The sequence below is a fragment of the Oryzias latipes genome, chromosome 22 (genome assembly GCF_053564925.1).
Source record: "Oryzias latipes strain Hd-rR chromosome 22, Olatipes_Hd-rR_3.1".
Lineage (NCBI taxonomy): Eukaryota > Metazoa > Chordata > Actinopteri > Beloniformes > Adrianichthyidae > Oryzias > Oryzias latipes.
In genome coordinates, this window is record NC_136258.1 from 10,187,242 (window position 1) to 10,206,556 (window position 19,315).

The window sequence follows — 19,315 nt, forward strand, 5'->3', positions numbered from 1 at the left end:
CAGCATTACTGGTCATAACATTTTCTTTGCTAACGTGGGAGCTAATGTCTGCAAAATAGACGACACTTTGCTGCTGTTCTCGGTTTTCTCCATAAGGAAGAGATGTTGGTTGCCCTGAATAAGATAAGATAGGAAAAATTATCATGACTGTACATCATTTTGACCAAAAATGGATTCAAGTGAATTAAAAAACGGAAAATAGTGTTTTTAGTGAGGAAACTACATGAGTTCATAAGTTGATTTATGGGACAACTGTTGTCATCCAACTATCTTGAAAAATCGGATTATTCAAGAAATCAGACAATGATCGGATACTTTGTGTGAATAAAGGGAGGTTTACTGTTAAGACTGTTTGAAATACAACATACCTTGTAAATACAGTTGAGCAGGGACTTTGTGGGCTGGTCCTTGTCAGAGGGACTTTGAGTTTGAACTGGCTGGAGAAGAGTCTTTGGTGGCAGAGCCATCACCCAATCCATCAAACACAAAAGCAGAGAAACTACCAGCTGCAGTGCACACAGATGTAGAAGTTACACAGAAATAAATACATTGTTTTAATCAATCAGATTTGTTGATTTCTGTGTAAAAATGTACCCTTTTATCCAGTTCATGAGGAGAAGAATCAGTGCTGGGCAGCAAGTAAGTGATGGTGGCAATCAGAATCTTTAAAAACAAACCAAGATTATTTCAAAAACATAATTATGTTAATTCTACGTTTATTTGCCCTTTCTTTTTTTTTTTTTTTTTTACATAGGGGGAGTAGTAGTTGACTGAATTAGGTGGGCCAACTTAAAAAAAATGATCACTGATGTATCATGGGTAACATAAACTACTGATGCAATACATACAGAGAATAAATAATATCTAAAGCAATGGCAGACTTTAATTTTAGTGCATCACCTCCACAATCTTCTTTGGAGTGTAGGTGGGGAATTTCTCAAGATGATCCACATAACTGATCAGCAGGTGAAGGATGTCAGATGCCACCAGGGCCACATTCTTGTTGGGGTACTTGGAGATAAAATGCACGTAAATACCAATTAATTCTCTTTTAGTGTGGCTACATTCACAAATCAAAATCACTCATTCACAAATCCCAACACTTTTTTTTAAAGACCCACTCCGTTCATCTTTTCACCTATTTTCAGGATTATGCCATGTTTAGCCAAAAAAAACACAACTGTGTTGTTTTTCCAGAACAGTGTTTGTCAACCATATTTTTAACAAGGTCAACTTTTTCCTTGACAAAAATCACAAGGCACACCTGCATCAAAAAAAAATGACGGACGGATTTACGTCTCTGAGCGTCATTATTTATTCACTATTTACACGGTGTGACACCAGATCCTGCAGGAAGCTGCAAGGGGTGCATGGGTGATGCGTCCGGACCACTAGCTCTGGTTTTGCACAGACGTGTGCCGAGGAGTGTCCCCCCCCCCTTCTCTTTCCTCCCTCCGCCACGTCATTTTTCCATTCACATCAATCGCAATTCGCGCATCTGATTTCTCGTCCTCCGGCTATGTTTTAACATGTGTCAAAGTTGCTGCTTGACGCTTGTCCTCAAGTGTGTTTAGAAACCTGACACTCCTGCCGTGCGTTGGAGGAGCCACCATCAAAGGTTTTTCTCGCCGTCCTTATGAAAGACACACGACCTTGAGAAATAGAGTGCATTTATTTTGAAGAGCTGCACAAAGGCATCGGCAAAGTGTGCATTTTTTGGTGAACACAGAGCTGATATTCTGGTGATGGTAAATGTTTATAGATCAGTGAAAGTTAGTAATTTCCCGCGGCACAGCGCAGCGGTTTAAAAACACTGTTTCTACAGAGCGGCAATAGTTCATTAGAAATTTGGCTCTGACTTGGGGGCGGGACAAAAAGTGTTACAGATAGCTCAGGGCCACAAGCTTGTGGCCCCCCCCGTGTAATTTTTATGTCACAAATCGCTCTTTTCTTAAACTTTTTTTTTTCACGGTTCTGATTTGAATAAAGAAATACTCAGGAATGCACCTTTGAGCTTAATTTTCTTTATACAAGTCCTCTATCATCAGAAAAATCCTACAAGCGCATGTTAAAAATGCCCAAAACACAATTTTCAATTGATAAAAAGCCCTAACTTTATATTATTTGAATGCATTCGAGTTCAAAGACAAAAATAAAAGTCTCTGCATGTTAGTGGCAAAAAGAAAAAAAAAATCTGTCAAAAGAATCACAAAAATTATCTATTTGAGGCGTTTCTATAGGTTAGTTCATTCAGTGTGCCTAATTAACAGCACAACATGATTTTAAAAAAAACATATGACTGCTGGTTTTTAGCTTTTCTAGTGAGAAAATATCCAAAATTCTCTTTGTGGATTCTGCAACGGAAATAAGTAAGATTACTTATAATACCAAAGTCTTCCAGGAGTAACTCCAGTAATTTGATTTTGCTCATAAAGATTTTTTCTTTATTGCTTTTTCAGTAAACTGATCATATTGTGGATAATGGAACATCGAAAAAAAAACATATGGAAAAACACTTTTAAAGGGTCAATATCATGCAAAATTAACTTTTTTGAGCTTTTACGTGTATTATAATGTCAAGTGGAAAAAGGAAAAGTTTGCGCTGCCAGGACCGCCCCCAGGCTAACACACACACACCCACTTCCTCCGCAGGGCTAGCGGTGTCCAGCTAAACACTTTCCCTTTTATGTGCACAATATGCACATCCATGTTTGCAAAAGTGTGGATGTTCTTCGTTTTCATCGGCAAAACACAACTGCTTGTTTTGAAATGACCTTTTCTAAGTGTTCGTGCAAGTTGAGGTCATGAAAGGGGCGGAACCCACAAGAAGCAAAAGGCGGTGCCTCAGAGGTCGAGGCGTCTTATTTCCGGGTAGGAAAAGGAGCTCGCGAAAATAACTCATATTTGCTAAAAAATGTGTTCTTTAAAATGTCAAAGGTAGTAATATATTAGCATATATAAGGATATAGTTAAATCTAAAAGGCTTAACATACCATGATATAGGCTCTCTAAATGTCACAACACAGTAAATGTTGCACAGAGCATGTGCAACATAATGAAACATGGGTTTCTGGTTTGGCCAAGCTTTCTTTGGGATTACCACATTGGGATGAAAGAGATGAAAGACAACGAGGCCATCAGGAGGAAGTGGTTCTGCATGAAAATAACAATCCCTCAGGCTTTGTGCTTGTATGTTCATGTCACGGAGCCCATGGCTGAGGCTACTGGCTGCTGCAATGTAGGCAAGAGATTCAACAGTGGACAAGATGTGCATGGGTCTACATGTCAGTGTGTGGGCAATATGTTTGTGTAAGTCACAGCTTGCAGCATTCCCCATGGATTAGTCTCCTATTTGAAGGAGGACCAAACATATTTGCAGTCCAGGGTTTGCTACCAAGAGCAAGTGAATGCTAGTGTGTGTGGCTGCAGTGTCTTAGCAGACCGTTGGCTGCCGATACACATGGTAGGGATTCCAAGGTGGACAAAGTATATGTGTGTGTGTGTGTGTGTGTTGTTTTGTTCATGAAGTGCCACCTGGCTCTCGATGAGACAGTAAATGTTGGACAGCATTCTTCTAATCCATAAGCAACCCGCTGTACTTGTCTGAATCGGACTCTAAAAGCTAAAGAAATTCACCAATAATAGCAATAAGTTAGCATCATCTTTTGGCTTCCTGCAGACTTGCAGCCTAAACAAATCCAAAACCTAATTATTCAACATTAAGACTGCATTTTGGTGAACCAAGATGATCCGTAATGCACCTTTAACCCCTCCAGCCACATCTTTTTTTAAGACTGTCATTTCAAATGTGTGATGCAAAATATTAAAAAGTTCAATAATTTGCAGAAAGTAACTTACTTTTAGGGTTACACAGATGACATTGAGAGCATCTTTAATCTGCGGATGCAGAGTTCCATGAGCCAGCTCCTCACAGAGCCAGATTCCCAGACTGCACAGAGCAACACACCTAACAACACGTAACACTACTATTATCAGTCATGGACGCAACATGTATTTTTCACATAATGGATTTTTCAGTTTAACTACTGTAGTCTGATGCAGGGAAAATACAGAAGAATTCAATCATTTCTAAGTGAGAAGCACTGACAAAATTCTATTTGAGCCGCTGCTGCATCATTTTTAGGGGTTTATCTGAAATCTTGGCAACATAACACTGACCTTGCAGGAGCGGAGGGTTCATCCTTGGCAGCAGTCAGAATAGTTTTAATAATGTGCTCCTAAAAAGACAGTAGAAAAAGGTTACTTTCCTTTATGAACATAAATAATATTGGCTTTGGGGTCTTAGCACCATTTAATAAAAAGATAACATACTTATGTATGAAGATGATTAAAAAAAATGCTTGAAAAGTTCTGCACAAACACTTAGAAACTGACATTTAAAAACACAAAAAACTCTTTTGGTGTGTTGAAAACCAGACTAAAATATGTTTTAAGATGTGGGTTATGGTTTAGACTTTATTGGTACACTACATTTCGTGTAGGAACCATTGACATGTACTATAGATTTTCCCTTAACCCATCCATAACTATCAAAGCGGAAGCTAAAAAAAAATTAAAAAAATCAGACACCAACTTCAGCCTTGTCAGAGTTTTAAGGTGCAACGGCTAAATACAAATACAGTTATATTAAACAGCCAATAAATCAGGTATTTTCTAAAAATAATAATACACATGAATCCACTTTATTAGCAGCATCCTCATGACATTAGACAGCCGGTTGGCTAATATTATGCATTATTATTATGGTCTGTGGGAACAACTGTCGCAATAAACCTATATTTGGATCTAAGACTTCTGTTAAATGGAGCTTTCTTTTTTCTTTGAAGTCAAAGGCTCTTCTTCAGTTTCCTCACTCACTCTTTTCTGCAAAAAGAAACTTTTCCAAATATGTTTGTCATTTTATAACTTTGCCAGCTTGGAGGTTTCCATTTAGCGGTCGTAGCAGCCACTTTAAGAATGTCATTTTTGACACGTGACTGAGCGACTCAACATGAGTCAAGAATGAGTCAGAGGAGAATCCAATAGTTTCCCGAAATAAAACTTCCTTCAGAATCTGGTAAAAAATAAAACAGAAAAGAAATCTAGGTTCTGTTTTTTTTTTCTTAACAGCCTTGTACCAAATGTATGGCACCGCCAAAGGACCTAAAGGATTAAATTAATAAAATAAAATCTGAAATCTTCAATCAACAGTAGAGCTGATAGATAATGAAGACACTGAGACTTTAGATGACTAAAAAACTGAAACGATAACAATACGAGGAGTTCAGATATGTATTTTACACACAAACACAGGCGCTGACATTCAGCTCGAGTTAATGACTGCTTAGCGATTCAAAACCAGTTTCATCCTCATAAAAACAACAGTGAGCAAGACTGAGGTACTACCATGCATGGCATTAAGTGTTTACATAGTCACATCAAAAACAACATTACTCTAATCGTCTTGAGCCGCTACAAGAATTTCTGATGAGACATTAACCTATTACTTTGTTCAGAGATCCTCTGTGGACATCAGACATGACAAACATCAGACATGACCCGTTTAATCCAAGACTTTCTGTAAGAAGCTGTTTAATTTCATTTGTGTTTTTGTACCTTGACATCAGGGAACTTGGTGAGGACCACGTCAGCAGTGGTAGGGTGAAGAGCAGGAAGTTCTTCATACAAGTTGGGAAAGCACACCAATGACCCCAGAAGTATCTGTGCCTCCACTCTCGGGGCCTTAAAGAGATGAAAGTGTGAAGGAATAAAGTGGCGAGGAGTAGACCAGAAATGCTAATATTCTTCCACGTTTTATACGTTAAGTGAGGAGCAGGCGGTGACTCTGGAGGCTGCAATGATGAAATCCAGGATGAGCATGGTGGCTCCAGGGAGTCCGATACTGAAGAACCTGGGACTGCAATGCTTGATGATGGTGTTCACAATATCCTGTGGTGAGAAAACCTCTTTTTAAGAACTATCATATATTTAAAATTCAAAAGAATGGTTTAAGCAACATAAAGAGCAGAGGCTTGTATTTTCTAATCATATTCTGGTTTATTCTAATGTGAGATCTGGATCAAGTATTATTCCATAGCATTTTTCAAACTCCTGACTTTTTTTTATGATGCTACTTTATTCAAGGAGCAACCTAACCTGCTTTTCTAAAGTCTGCTGCTAAACATGTTATTGCATTAGGGCTGGGCGATGTGGCTCAATTTACCATTTTAATGGTTTTTACCCCCTCCCTTTACTTTCCTTAACAAAAATGACAGCATGGATTTAACAAAAACGATTTTATTTTAACATCTCCTTTAAAAGTTGGATTCAGGCAATTACAAGCAGTAAAAATGTTAGGAAAGCAATGCAGCAGGTGTTTGGTGAGCTGCCGCTAGCTTGAGCATCTTTCCAGAGACAAACACGTCTCGCACTCAACAGTCTACGTTTCAGCCGTTAACAAATTCATCCCACTCCCACTTTTGGGAGCAACAGCCTTCAAACAGATTTTGCAGCTCAAAGTCTGAAGTCACAAAACCGAACCAGCTCTAAAAACCTGAAGAAACTATTCCTGTTTGGGAACAAGCTCTTCTTTCCTAGCTGTCATTTTCACGTCTCCTCCAAGTGAGAAACGGATGGACTGACCTTATTCCGAACAATGGAAGCCCCAGAAAGCAGAGTGCTGGGAAAATAAAATCTAGATTTTCCCAAAAATAAATCTTCTTAAACGACAAATTTGAATTTATTGATAAAATCAATTCATTGCCCAGCCCTAATTTGTATATTTCACAGTAAAAGCCCAACTTAATTAAAATGTACTTTCAACCATTTAAAAAAACTTAAATATGATCAAATCCTGCATGGAATCCATGTGTGTGCATAGCTATTTTTCAGCTAGAATATCAGAATGTCCTAGAATATAAGGACGTCTCTCTGCAAACATGTTCAAATGTTGATAATCATTTGAGGTAATTCCAGGTGGAAAAAAAAGACAAATCTAACATAGCAACATGAAATTACAGGAATAATTATAATAAATAAATAGATAAAAGTGGTCTGTTTGTAGCAAAAATATAGACAGAACTCTGAAGGAATTGCATAAAAAAGCAATAACTAAATCTGAAAAAAAGGCCCCACCTAGAATGATTATTGGCGAATAAAGCTATGGTTTTCTATTCTTTTATCTACAGTGCCTTGCCAAAGTATTCACCCCCCTTGAAGTTTTCAACCTTTTGCCACATTTCAGGCTGCAAACATAAAGATATAAAAATGTATTTTTTTATGAAGAATCAAAAACAAATGGGACACAATCATGAAGTGGATTCAATTAATTGGTTTTTTCAAACTTGTTTAACTAATAAAAAACTGAAAAATTGGGCGTGCAAAATGATTCAGCCCCCTTAAGTTGATACTCTGTAGCTCCACTTTTTACTGTGATCACAGCTGGAAGTCTCTTGGGGTTTCTTTCTATCAGTTTTCCACATCCAGAGACTGAAATTTTTATCCCATTCCTCCTCGCAAACCAGCTGGAGCTCAGTGAAGTTGGATGGAGAGCGTTTGTGAACAGCAGTTTTCAGTTCTTTCCACAGATTCTCCATTGAATTCAGGTCTGGACTTTGACTTGGCTGTTCTAACACCTGGATATGTTTATCTGTGAACCATTCCATTGTAGATTTTCCTTCATGTTTTGGATCATTGTCTTGTTAGAAGACAAATCTCTGTCCCAGTATCAGGTCTTCTGCAGACTCCATCAGGTTTTCTTCCAGAATGGTCCTGTATTTGGCTCCATGCATCTTCCCATCAGTTCTAAGCATCCTCACTGTCTCTGCTGAAGAAAAGCAGCCCAAAACCATGATGCTGCCACCACCATGTTTGACAGTGGGGATGGTGTGGTCAGGGAGATAAGCTGCGTTGCTTTTACTGCAAACATAATGTTTTGCATTGTTGCCAAAATGTTTGATTTTGGTTTCATCTGACCAGAGCTCCTTCTTTCACATGCTAGGACTTTATTACATCCAGGTTGATTCTATTTATCATCATGAATCATTCAGGTCAACATTGGATCATTCAGAGATCCTCCCTGAACATGTGAAGAGAGTTTGCTGCTCTGAAAGTAAAGGGGCGGAATAATTTTGCACGCCCAATATTTTAGGTTTTTATATGTTAAACAAGTTTGAAATATCCAATAAATTTCGTTCCACTTCATGATTGTGTCTTTGTGTTGATTCTTCACAAAAAAATTACAGCTTTAAATCTTTATGTTTGAAGCCTGAAATGTGGAGAAAGGTTGAAAAGTTCAAAGGGGGGACCAAATACGTTTGCAAGGCGCTGTAAACGTGCACGGTCATGAAAGTATGCATTGCATCTCAAAGCAAACCTGGTCTTGGTGCAGTAGTCCTTGATGCATGATGTTGTAGAAGTGTGTGAGAAAGTCTGTGTTTGGGGAAACATCTTGTCGCCTCTTCATGATTCTACAGATCAGCTTGTAGGCATGAAGTTTACCCTGCTTGTAACGCTCTGTCAGCATGGTTGCCTTCAAAAGAACGTGCACACAAGTGAACAAGAAAACAGAAAAAAAAATCGATTGGAAATGAATTAAACTCATCTCATTAATTCTCCAAAGATCTGAAAACATTTGTGAATCTGGAGAAATTGACCAAACACATCTTAAATGACGCTGTTTACTTACTTTAGACACACAAGGACATATATTCTACTGAATGACAGAGAGTTACTGTTATAAAATGAATGGTTTCTACATCACACCTACCTTAAAGAGCCAGGGGGTGAGGATTCTTAGTGGAGGGATCAGAACAGGCGGCGGTGGTGAAGACTGATTGTCTAAAGAAATGCCCAAATTATCCCTGATCTGGAATGAGAAGTATGCTTTAAAAGCAAATCAAACCAAAAGAAAAACATTTGATTTAAATACTGTGCACAAGCTCCGTTTATTATGACTTGCCTTGGCTAGGTTTTGCCAAAGTTCACATAAGTAATCAAAGACTTGAGCGTGGATCTCAGGGTCCTTGATGCTGTTGACATCCCCCAGGATACCAAGCATCCTCCGCCACATCACTGTGGCAACATCTGCGTGCCATCCAGTTAGAGAACCACCAGCCATTACACTGCAGTCTTCACTGGGGAAGTCATTTGTTTCTAGAGGAAATCAATAAATCAAAAAGAGATCATGGTGTCTCATTAAAAGCTGAGCTAGAGTAAGGCAAAAAAAAAAAAGTAACTGGTTCTGCAAGTTGTTCCACTTAAAAAGATAAGAGAGATGTGTAACATTCATCATAGATACACTTAAATTGTGACACAATGTACAAAACTGAACCCAAGAATTTTTTAAAGAATTTATCTCTCACAGTTGAAGTGTAACCACTGTTTGTATATAAAAAACAACAACAAGCATCTATAATTTACACCAAAACAAACTAGTATTATGCAAACCTCGTCCTATTGTATTACCTAGGTCATCTGGGGTCTGCAGGACAGAGTTGTGAAGTTTCTGATCCAGCTGTAAGTGTGTGTGATCAGTGTGTTCTGCTGTCAGCGTGGCAGGGGAGGGTGTCTGGGAGCGAGAGCCCCCAAGTGAGTGCATTGGTGAGGCACTCTCAGAACCTGGACAAGAGAAAGCCCACATCAGTAAAGACATGACACGTGTGTTTGGGACTGACTTTCCCCGCTTTAGGAATTGAACTGTAGGAGTTTGTTGCATCACAGGAAAGCACTCAAGTTCCATACCAGTAACAGTGACAGTGTGGCTGAGGCTACTATTCTCTGAGTCGATGTGAAGAGTGGTTAAACTGGCTACTTCATGCTCATCGCTGGCAACACCCCCACCCAGACTGTCCTGGTCCAATGAGCTGCCCCGACCGCCTTCTCCAACTTCTCCAGATCCAACTCCACATGCATCTGAACTAAAAGTAAAACCTGTAACAAAAAGAGGAAAGGAATCAACTTCAATAAATGAATATTATAGCAAATTAGAATTTTTAAGAAAAAAACGCAGTCCCTACCATATCTGATCAACATCAACCACAAAACGTTCCTTTTGAACAGTCAGAATCAATAACTGTATTTGAGAAATCAACCGAGTGTGATGTCGCCCATAGAAAATTACGGTTCCACCGACATTAAGTATTAAGATATCGGCATGAGGGATCCAACGTAATCAGTTAGTAGTGATTGGTCCAAGTCAACATTTCTATGGCAACCGCTCTCACCAATCAGGAGTGAGATTGTTGAAAAGCCACAACCATAGCACATGAAATGGACTTTGGGAGAATTCGTCAATCAAACATTTTAAACGTGAGACCACATACTTTTATTGAGGCATCCAATTTGTCAGTTTATTATTTAAATAACTTGCAATAAAGAAAAAAATATGAAAAAAAGCTAAGATTAGTAAGAGCGTGTTAAAAAAGGTAGCGGAGCAAGAATGGGTATGTAGACAAATACGATGATTAAAATTATATTATTATATAATTTTACTTCCTGTCTGGAGCACAAGGGGGAGAGGAGTAACTCTGCCCAGTTCTCATATTCAGTCAATGGTCAGAACCAGGAAATAAATCCCCCCATGTATTAGTAATTTTCTTTTCTTTTCGACTTTAATGATGTCGGATATCTGGCATTTGGGATTACTAAGGGTTGGTTCAATGTATTTGTTTTGTTCTTACTGTCAAACTTGCAGGTTGCATATTGAAAGGCATTAAAGGAGTCCGGCTGGCTGTCTGAGCTGACACCATCAGATCCACTGGCACTTGCAGGTGAAGTCCACTCAGAGGGAACCCCGGGATCATCAGCAGGCCGGAGATCATCCGAGGGCCGTGACTTGGATGTCTGGCCAGCTTCCAGGAGCTCTGGCAGGTCTCTGGGAACCTCCAGACTTCCAGGGCTGCTGCCACGACGACCCTTATAGTCATAGCCAAAAATAGAGTTAAGCGTTTGAGCCCTTTAAAAAGAATGAAACACAGTGTGGTACTGACCACTGTTCCCCTGGCCCTTAGTCTCTCCTGAATAAACTCATCCATGAGATCAGAGAAGTTGGGGTTGCTGCTTCCCACATCACTGGATACCGGTCGGGCCTTGGGGACCACTTCCTCTTTGTTGGCTACACACATACATGGACAAGCAGAAAGACTCTGAGACAGAGGTCTGACAACAGTCGAAAATAAATGATGGAAAACCACTCAAGATTTAAAGGATAATAATAATTCTATTTTTACAAATATGTCACAATCTACAACTAGAAATTAGGTTTCATCTTAACTTCTTATAACCACTGGAATAGATTTTTTTTAAAAGGGATTTGAATCAAATCTTGATCAATAATGGACATAATGAATCCCAAAGGTCCCTTCAGGTTTTGTTAGTATGAAATCGTACATCTGCCATTTATCTTTGATCATCTGTTAAAATACTCCATATACATAAAATACTTTCAGATTAGGTCATTAAGTTTTCCCTGACTGTAAGAAAACTCATAATGTGAAATGCATGGGAGAGGCTTGAGGTTGTCCAGAACTAAAGGGGAAAAAAAAGGAAAAAGAAGCAACAACAGGCATCTCAAACCCACCGGACAAGCAATGCAGGAGTCAATTCACTTCATGCACGAAGAGCAAGTGCCAGAACAAACCCTGTTAGCTAAAAACAAGCAGCAAACCTCTATTTGTGTAGTTAAGTTTGTATGGGATACATCATTGTTAGTAGCTGTGTGGTGCTGCTTAACAGACTAATAGAAAAAGGCATCAACAGAAAAAAAAATTAGTGAATCAACTGCTTCCAATTTTGATAAAATAATTACAAATTCTTAGTGTTTAGCTGCCGAGACAATTCTATTATTTTCTTGCTCAATATCAGGACATCAGTTGACAGTAAAAGTTGTCCCCAACTTCTGAGTAACTTACCACAGAACAAGATGCTGTTTGTTCTAGATGTCACACCCTGCAGGTAAGCTGCATTAACAAATCTATTGTGTTTTGAAAAAGTATTCCAGTTCTTAAATAAATAAATGAAAATAAAGATTCTCTGTCATCTAATAAAACCTGTAATAACAGGTCAATTTTACTTTTACTAAAAACATATCTTTATTACAAATGAAACACAAGGTTAATATTTTTAATATCTTTGCTTCTAAACCTTTTTCAACTCCAGGATCTCGCTAACCGAAATCTGTTACCTGATTCTAATTAATGAACTGCTTTGTTGTGGTTATATTTCTGCATGTTCACACCCAGACTAGCCTGTTGACCATGATCTCCCTCGAATAACATTAATCTAATCATGCTTGTTGTTAAATCACTTTGGAACAGCTTTGATTAAGTAAAAGCCAGCTTTCAAAAGTCCCTAAATTGAAAGAAAAAGCTATCCAAAATCCTTTTAAATGAAAAATCTAAATGTTACTAAATAAAACCCACATTGGCAGACAAAGGTGACCTGCTGCAAAATACTAGTGAAGTATTTATGGAATACAACAAACAGTTCATGCTGTTCCACAGGCTACTAAAGCCTGAAAGCGAACAGTAAGATCACAGGCTGCAGGGAGAAACCAAATACACAGACTCTCAAAGTTTAAGGAGGACTTAGCCAGGAAAAACACAACTTTAGTAAGCGTGAGGCCTTTCTAAAAGCAAAGCCATTAATCATGTTAATTGCTCAAGCATTTTCAGAAATCTTTTTTTTAAAACTACAACTTTAACTAGCCTGACACAGCCTGTTACGGCGCATAATAAGTGCATCAAGGCTTTGTGGATGGACGAATAACTGAGGTTGAACTCTTTATTCTTCCAATTGAAAAATAATAATAATTTGCCCCATGCAAGAGGGATTGGTGCGTTTAAAAAGAAAAAGGCCAATTTGTGTTGCAATCACATTATCAGATGATTTGCCAAAGCAAAAAAAAAAAAAATAATAAAATTGGAAGAAAATACTGTGACTAATAAATAATGTCACATTAGGACAGAAGTGTCATTACAGGGAATGAATCACAGGGTTCTTGTTAAACATTCACAGCACAAATGACTGAAAATAATAAAACTTCAGCAAAACTAAAAATTACAATAGAGTTTTAAAAATATAAATTAGTAAGTTCCACTAGGAATAGTTTTGCTTGACTTTATGAATTTATATCTGTCAACTTACATGGAAAATCAAAAATTCAAACAGCTAATTTTGGAAAGGCATATTTCTTCCCCTTTAAAATTCTGCATTAGTGCTTTTACCTGCTGATCGTTCTCATAAGGTTTTATGCTGCCATCTAGTGGTCAGAAAATGAACTACAAAAGCTTATCTAAATATTTGATGTTGCATTAAAATTGGTATTTTTTTAAAACAATGAAGAAAATTCTTAAACCAAAAAATCCCCCAAGACATGACATACTTGTACGTTTTCATTGGTTTTCTTGACTTTGCTGTTTTCTTCTGTAAAAATGAGTAAGATCCAAAATCCAGGGAGGAGATGAAAAAGACAGGGAAGCTGCATGCAAAATTTAGGACAGAGGAGGTGAAAAATAGGGAACAGAAGTGTAAGGATTAAAATCCCCAAGCAAAAAAAAAAAAGAAAAAAAAAAAGAAGAAGAGCTAGGGAGCATTTGTGCTACAAAATCATGGGAAGGAATGGGAGGCGGTGGGACACTCGACAGTCGGCAACTACGAAGAGGGGCTACTTCAAGAGGGAACTTCAGTCCAGCAGCAAGATGATGAGTTTCAGCCAAAAATAATAATTCCAAACCAGTTAAAAACAGCCAAAAGGGGAGAGAGACTTGCTGGAGTTGTGTTGAAAAGTGTTTGTTTCCACAGTTGTTGTATCTGTGGTGTCCTCTGTGCGCACTTGCGACGCAATCCTCACCTGGCGTGGTCGTCTTTCGTCCAAAGTAGCCCAGGACGTGTGAGTAGAGATCCTTTAGCGATGCGTCACCCATGGCAGCCCGACCCTGCCTCTGTGGCGATGAGCCCTGGGATGACCCCTGACCTCTAGGTCGAGGTTTGGAGGACAGAGCATGGACAACAGTCTTATAGACGCCACCGAGAAGAGCCCCCTGGTGGTGCCGTGAGGTAGTGCTTCCGGGCTCCTGGGAGCGTGAGCGGGAGACTCGAGATCGCAAGGCAGAACGGCCCAAACGTCCACGCACTCCAGAGGAGACGGCTGCGGAACCTGAACTACCTAGAACATCTGACTGGACATCATAGCTCAGGCTACATCCAGTGTGTGATCCAGAATGCTGCCTGCCCTTCTCCCCTGCAGTTCCAAGCCTGCTCTCCACAGCCCAGCTGCCGTCTGAAGCAGCCCCGGAGGACAGGTTGTCATGCACTCCTGATTTATGTCCACCTCCAGCTACAGAGCTAAACTTACCTGAAGCCCCTGCTCCCTGCTTTCCTGCAGCTCCAGACCCTGTCCTTTCTCCAGCTGAGTGACTGTAGGTGTGGAAGTGACTGAGTCGTCGTAGCCTGGCTTTCCAGTGAGCCTCCTTGTTTTCAAGTGGGTTGTGAAACTGGACTGATTCAGTTGAGGGACGGAAACTGACATGAACATTTCCAGGATTGTGCTTCTTTGTGCTGCTGCGGGATATCTTTACTTTGGTGGGGTCTGCGTTTTGGGCAGTTGACTCGGCGGTGGATTCATCAGCAATTGCGTCTTGTCTAATGAAACTGGACTTGTCATTTGCTTCAACTTCTTTATCGTGTGGTTTTTCTTGGCCAATTTGACTGTGTGTGTCAAATTTCTCATTTAATTCTCCAACTTCCCTTTTGTTCAAACTCGTTTTTTCAAAGCCAGAGGTGGCTTTAGCACTAGGTGACTGACACTGCAACTCCAGAAACTCATAGATACTACGCTGCACTCCCTCATTCTCCTCTGTGGAATCCCCCCTGCTATGTCTTACTGACTTACTTACCTCTCTGCCCTCCCTCAACACCTGCTTTGCTTCTCGTGGTTGTCCTGCATACTCCAGCTGTGATCTAGCCACCCCTGTTTGCACCAGAGGAGATGATGCAACCACGTTTTCTAAAGCAGCAGCAGGACTATTCGTCTCTCCAGCTTCGTCCTTTTTCTCACCTCCTTTTTGAATGAGGTAATCCCTAATTGCGGAGAATAAATCCTCCTCCTCCACCTCAGCACCAGTTTCACCATCTTCTGCATCAACTTCCTTTTCACAGGAAAAGTTGAAGGCAGAGTTCCAGTCGCATAAGAAATCGGAACTAGAACTGCGGCTCTGAGAACCAACCTGGAGCCGGGGTTGGTCATAAATACCAGCATCATCTTGCGCCTCTGGAGGCGAGGAAACAACACCATTAGGGAAGGTAAAGGGGGTGGGAGAAGAAGAGGTAAAGGGTGGTGAGATAGACCGAGTTGTGTGGTTGTTGGTTGCAAGTACGGAAGTAGCTGTGGAGCTGCCGTGGGAAAAATCAGGGATCAAAACGGCATCCCTTTGCGAGTCTTCACCTTTGACCCGCTCTGCGATGAAGGGCTCCATGATGTCAGAGGCACTACTGCTACGTGCGAGGGAAGATGGGGCTGGAGGATCTAGGTCACAAGCCCCTCCTTGGAAGACCTCAGAGCAGGAAGTGGGAGGGGCTTCATCACTCTGAGACGAATGGCGAATTCTAGAGATACGGGACGTCAGGGTGATTGGCGGATCCTCAAGGTCTGGTGATTACAAGAACATAAAGGATGCAATCATTTGTTTTGAATGTGCAAATTTCTCAGTGCAAAATGTCACTTTAGAGAGAGAGAGAGAGAGAAGAGAGGTCGCAGAGGTCAGCAATCAACAAAATAAATACAATTCTAGTTTACGTTCTGTTCTGCTTAAAAGAAATCTCTTTTTGCCTACACGTGACCTTTTTTAAAAAAATATTTAAAAGAATGAATTTATACTTACGAAATGAGCAGGAAAATTTTGCCACACTTTCATGACTATCTGTGGTTTATTTTTTAAGCTCTGAAAATGTTATTTCTTCCTTAATAAATATGCATTTTTAAAGTAGCTACAGTATTAGTGCTGCATAGATTTTCAAATCTTTGTTTTTCAGGGAAAAAGTTGATCCCCTACAGCATTTTTTAAACCTCAATAACTATAAAGCAGTGTTTTTCAACCGGTGTGTTGCGGCACACTAGTGTGCCGTGGGAGATGACCCATTCACTGATCTAGAAACATTTACCATCTCCAGCATATCAGCTGTGTTCATCCAAACATAACTGATAAAACACTGAGTAGTTAGGAATATGAAAGATCATAAAATACTTTTTTCTGTTTATTTGATTCTATTAAAGACAATTTGATAAAAATGAGGGTATCGCGATTTAGCTGCAGCTTCAGCTCTGTTTTCAGAAAAGTCCCGCCCCTTCAACTGTCTCCTCCAATCATTCTTGGAGGCTTAATCACACGTCATCAGTCTGACCAATCAGAAGTGGTTAGAGTCTTCACTTCCTTGTTCTGATTCTGTTCATAAAGTCTCTCAGTTCCTACAAAAATATCAGCTAAAGCTCGTCTTTAGCGGTGGAGCCTTCCACAGAATCCGGTGTCAGACCGTGGAACAAGTGAACAAAACAATGAAGCTCAAAAAAGCGAGTCTGTCTGCAATCTGTGGCAGTTTTGCAATACATCTCCCATGATGCATTGGGTTAAAGTGACAGCATATCTGCGCTACAATGAGTCTTTCCTGTTAAATGTCTTGAAACCACAACGAACACACATCAAACAGTTTTTAAATCTTCTTGATGAAATCAGAGGTCAGCAGTTTAGTTCCTCCAAGTCATCTTTCTAACTGAAACCCTTTTCTAATAACGTCTGGATTATTTTATATGTTAAATTTAAGAAGAAGTAACAACAACATTTAAGAAACAGGATTAAGGTGAAGTGGCCAACAGACACAATTAGACTAAATTGAAACAATTTCATAATCTAAAAAGAAATAAAACATTTTGTTAAAGTTTTCAAATACTTCATTTTTTAATAAGACAAGAAAAAACTAATAAAACTTAAACATTTTCACTTTTTGTGTAGCTACAGAAAACAGAAATATTGTGATCATATAATTGCTCAAAAATTACAGTTGCCTTTCCACCAACATTGAAATAAATGTTTAAAAAATAAATCACTATTTAGAAAGAATCTATTTGTTTTTTTGTGAGGTTACATAAAATTGCATGTTAATAAACTGGAGGAAAAAATAATTACCAGGGTAAGATTTCTAATAATTTAGTTGAAAATTATTACTGAAAACTAACTTAACTTTTATTACATCTTTTAGAAAAAACAGCTGCAACTTCCAGCTTTTTCTGCCACAATTATCACAAAAATGCACGTGAGATCATGGAGGGACTGTACATCAATACAGACTATGAGTTTGTTCTTTTTTAATTATTGAATGCTGGTGTGCCGCGGGATTTTTGTCAAGGATAAAGTGTACCTTGGCTCAAAAAAGGTTGAAAATCACTGCTGTAAAGTATAAAAGTTTTGATTACACTAGATCAGGGGGGTTAAACTCATTTTCACTGAGGACCAGCATAGTGGTTGTCCTTAAAGTCCCTTTAACCCTTGTGCTATCTTAGATGACCCCACCCTTACATTGACGTGTTCTCCCTACCATGACAAAGGTGGATGAAGGTGGAAAGATTTCATGTAATCCATGGACACCAGTGAAGATCACAAATCATTGAAGAAAAAAGGTTCAGAGCACTGTCTAGTGGGTCTAGATGACCCAACTCCCAACGTTAAAGTGCCTAGGATAGCACAAGGGTTAATTAATGACAACCACTATGCTTAGACATGTAACTAGACATGTAACTAAATGTAATGAAAAATAAATGTAACTACTCCTTAATGTTAAATAACTCATTATTTATTTATTATAACTTTTTAAAGTGACAATTTTATAGAAAAAAATATGTTTGCTTGTTACTATAGGATAAATCCCTTTAAATTTGATTCTGCCAGGTTAGGTTATATGGACAGTGTTTAAGTTCTAATGTATAGTTGCTCAATCCCATATTTCAAATCAGGTTACCCCTAGATATGAATAAATACACACCAATTTTTTTATTTTATTTTAAGAGAATAAAAACTTTTATGCTCTCGCGGGCCACATACAATGACATGGAGGGCCACATTTGGCCCCCGGGCCTTGAGTTTGACACAAGTGTTCAAGTGAAACAAGACTCAGTTGTGAACATTTGTTATTTTTATTTCCATTTATTCCTATAATATGATGCTAAGTATGAAATGTGTATCCACTGGTTTAGAGAAGCTATTAGGAGATATTAGGCAAAACTTGTCCCTACAACTCATATGTTTGGTAATTTAATCCTAAATCTATTAAATTTTTGCAATACAACCATTTTAAAAAAGGTAATATTTTTACAAATAGGAGATGTTTTTAAACTTCTCTCGGTAAAAGCAAACAGATGTGAAAGATTTGCTCTATGGTGGTCTCTGTGAAAAGAAGCATTATAAATAAATAATAATGGAAGAAAGGATTTTGACAAAGATGACCAGATTACTCATGAATGTGTTTTTTCACATTTCTCTGTTAAAGTTCATGTGAGATTCCTAATGTGCCACGTAAGTGTGTTATTATGTACATGAGCATTATAATTAATTGAACTCGTAACTTTCTTCCTGCCTTCAAATAAAGTTTAATTAAAAAAGATAACATACTTGTGAGATCATATTTTTGACAAACCATTTATGTTTTAGCTTTTACAACTTTTTTCTAAATCAAACTTCACCAGTATTTAGGTCATTTTTAAAACCAGACCTTCCTCTTTTTTTTTCTTTAAACATAAACTACAACCGAATCCCTATTGATAAAATGATGTGTTATTATCTGAACATGTCAAGTAAGAAATTGGTGCAGTTTTAGTAACATTTTATAGTTCAAATCCAATTAAAAAAAAAGAAATCACAGAACAGCAACTTCAGCTAGAACAATGAAAACGGCTTCATCAGTCAAGAAAAACAGCGACACAAGTTGACATTTTCAGGTTCCAGGCAGACAGAAAGTGTACCTGCCAGATGGTCAGCAAGGGGGGGTAGAAAAGGGTGGTGTTGGTGAAGGAGGACAGGAAGAGGCGGAGCCAGAGCAGGAGCACTCTTAGCACTGCGGATAAAGGCTGAAGAGATCAGAGAGTCGCCTGTAGAGCAGCTACGCAGGGCTGAGGAATTAGGAAGAGAAGAAGAGAAATAGCGAAGAACAGGATAGAAAGAAAGCCAAAAGCAAAAGAAAGAAGTAACTTGAAGTGAGTAGGAAGGTGAGGAGGCATGAGAAAGACGACTGAAGATGCAGTGACCACGAAAACAAGGAAAGCAGATCAACT

General features: G+C 38.8%; 1 protein-coding gene across 10 annotated transcripts in view; it reads right to left on the reverse strand.

Moving 5' to 3' along the window:
- ralgapa1 (Ral GTPase activating protein catalytic subunit alpha 1) overlaps positions 1–19,315 on the reverse strand; it is a 94,279-nt gene that overhangs the window by 59,467 nt on the left and 15,497 nt on the right. For 3 of the 10 annotated variants that reach the window (XM_023951897.2, XM_023951896.2, XM_023951898.2), the window contains exons 18-33: positions 19,007–19,153; positions 15,443–15,646; positions 10,989–11,113; positions 10,680–10,914; positions 9,742–9,930; positions 9,466–9,618; positions 8,960–9,153; positions 8,768–8,866; positions 8,375–8,530; positions 5,821–5,949; positions 5,617–5,742; positions 4,180–4,238; positions 3,859–3,967; positions 901–1,011; positions 595–663; positions 369–506 (exon numbers count right to left, since the gene is read on the reverse strand). In XM_023951897.2, the coding sequence (XP_023807665.1) occupies positions 369–506; positions 595–663; positions 901–1,011; positions 3,859–3,967; positions 4,180–4,238; positions 5,617–5,742; positions 5,821–5,949; positions 8,375–8,530; positions 8,768–8,866; positions 8,960–9,153; positions 9,466–9,618; positions 9,742–9,930; positions 10,680–10,914; positions 10,989–11,113; positions 15,443–15,646; positions 19,007–19,153 (2,243 nt within the window). Of the gene's footprint in view, positions 1–368; positions 507–594; positions 664–900; positions 1,012–3,858; positions 3,968–4,179; positions 4,239–5,616; positions 5,743–5,820; positions 5,950–8,374; positions 8,531–8,767; positions 8,867–8,959; positions 9,154–9,465; positions 9,619–9,741; positions 9,931–10,679; positions 10,915–10,988; positions 11,114–13,849; positions 15,647–19,006; positions 19,154–19,315 lie in introns of all 10 variants that reach the window. The other 7 variants (XM_078940379.1, XM_078940378.1, XM_078940380.1 and 4 more) reach the window with 3 other exon arrangements.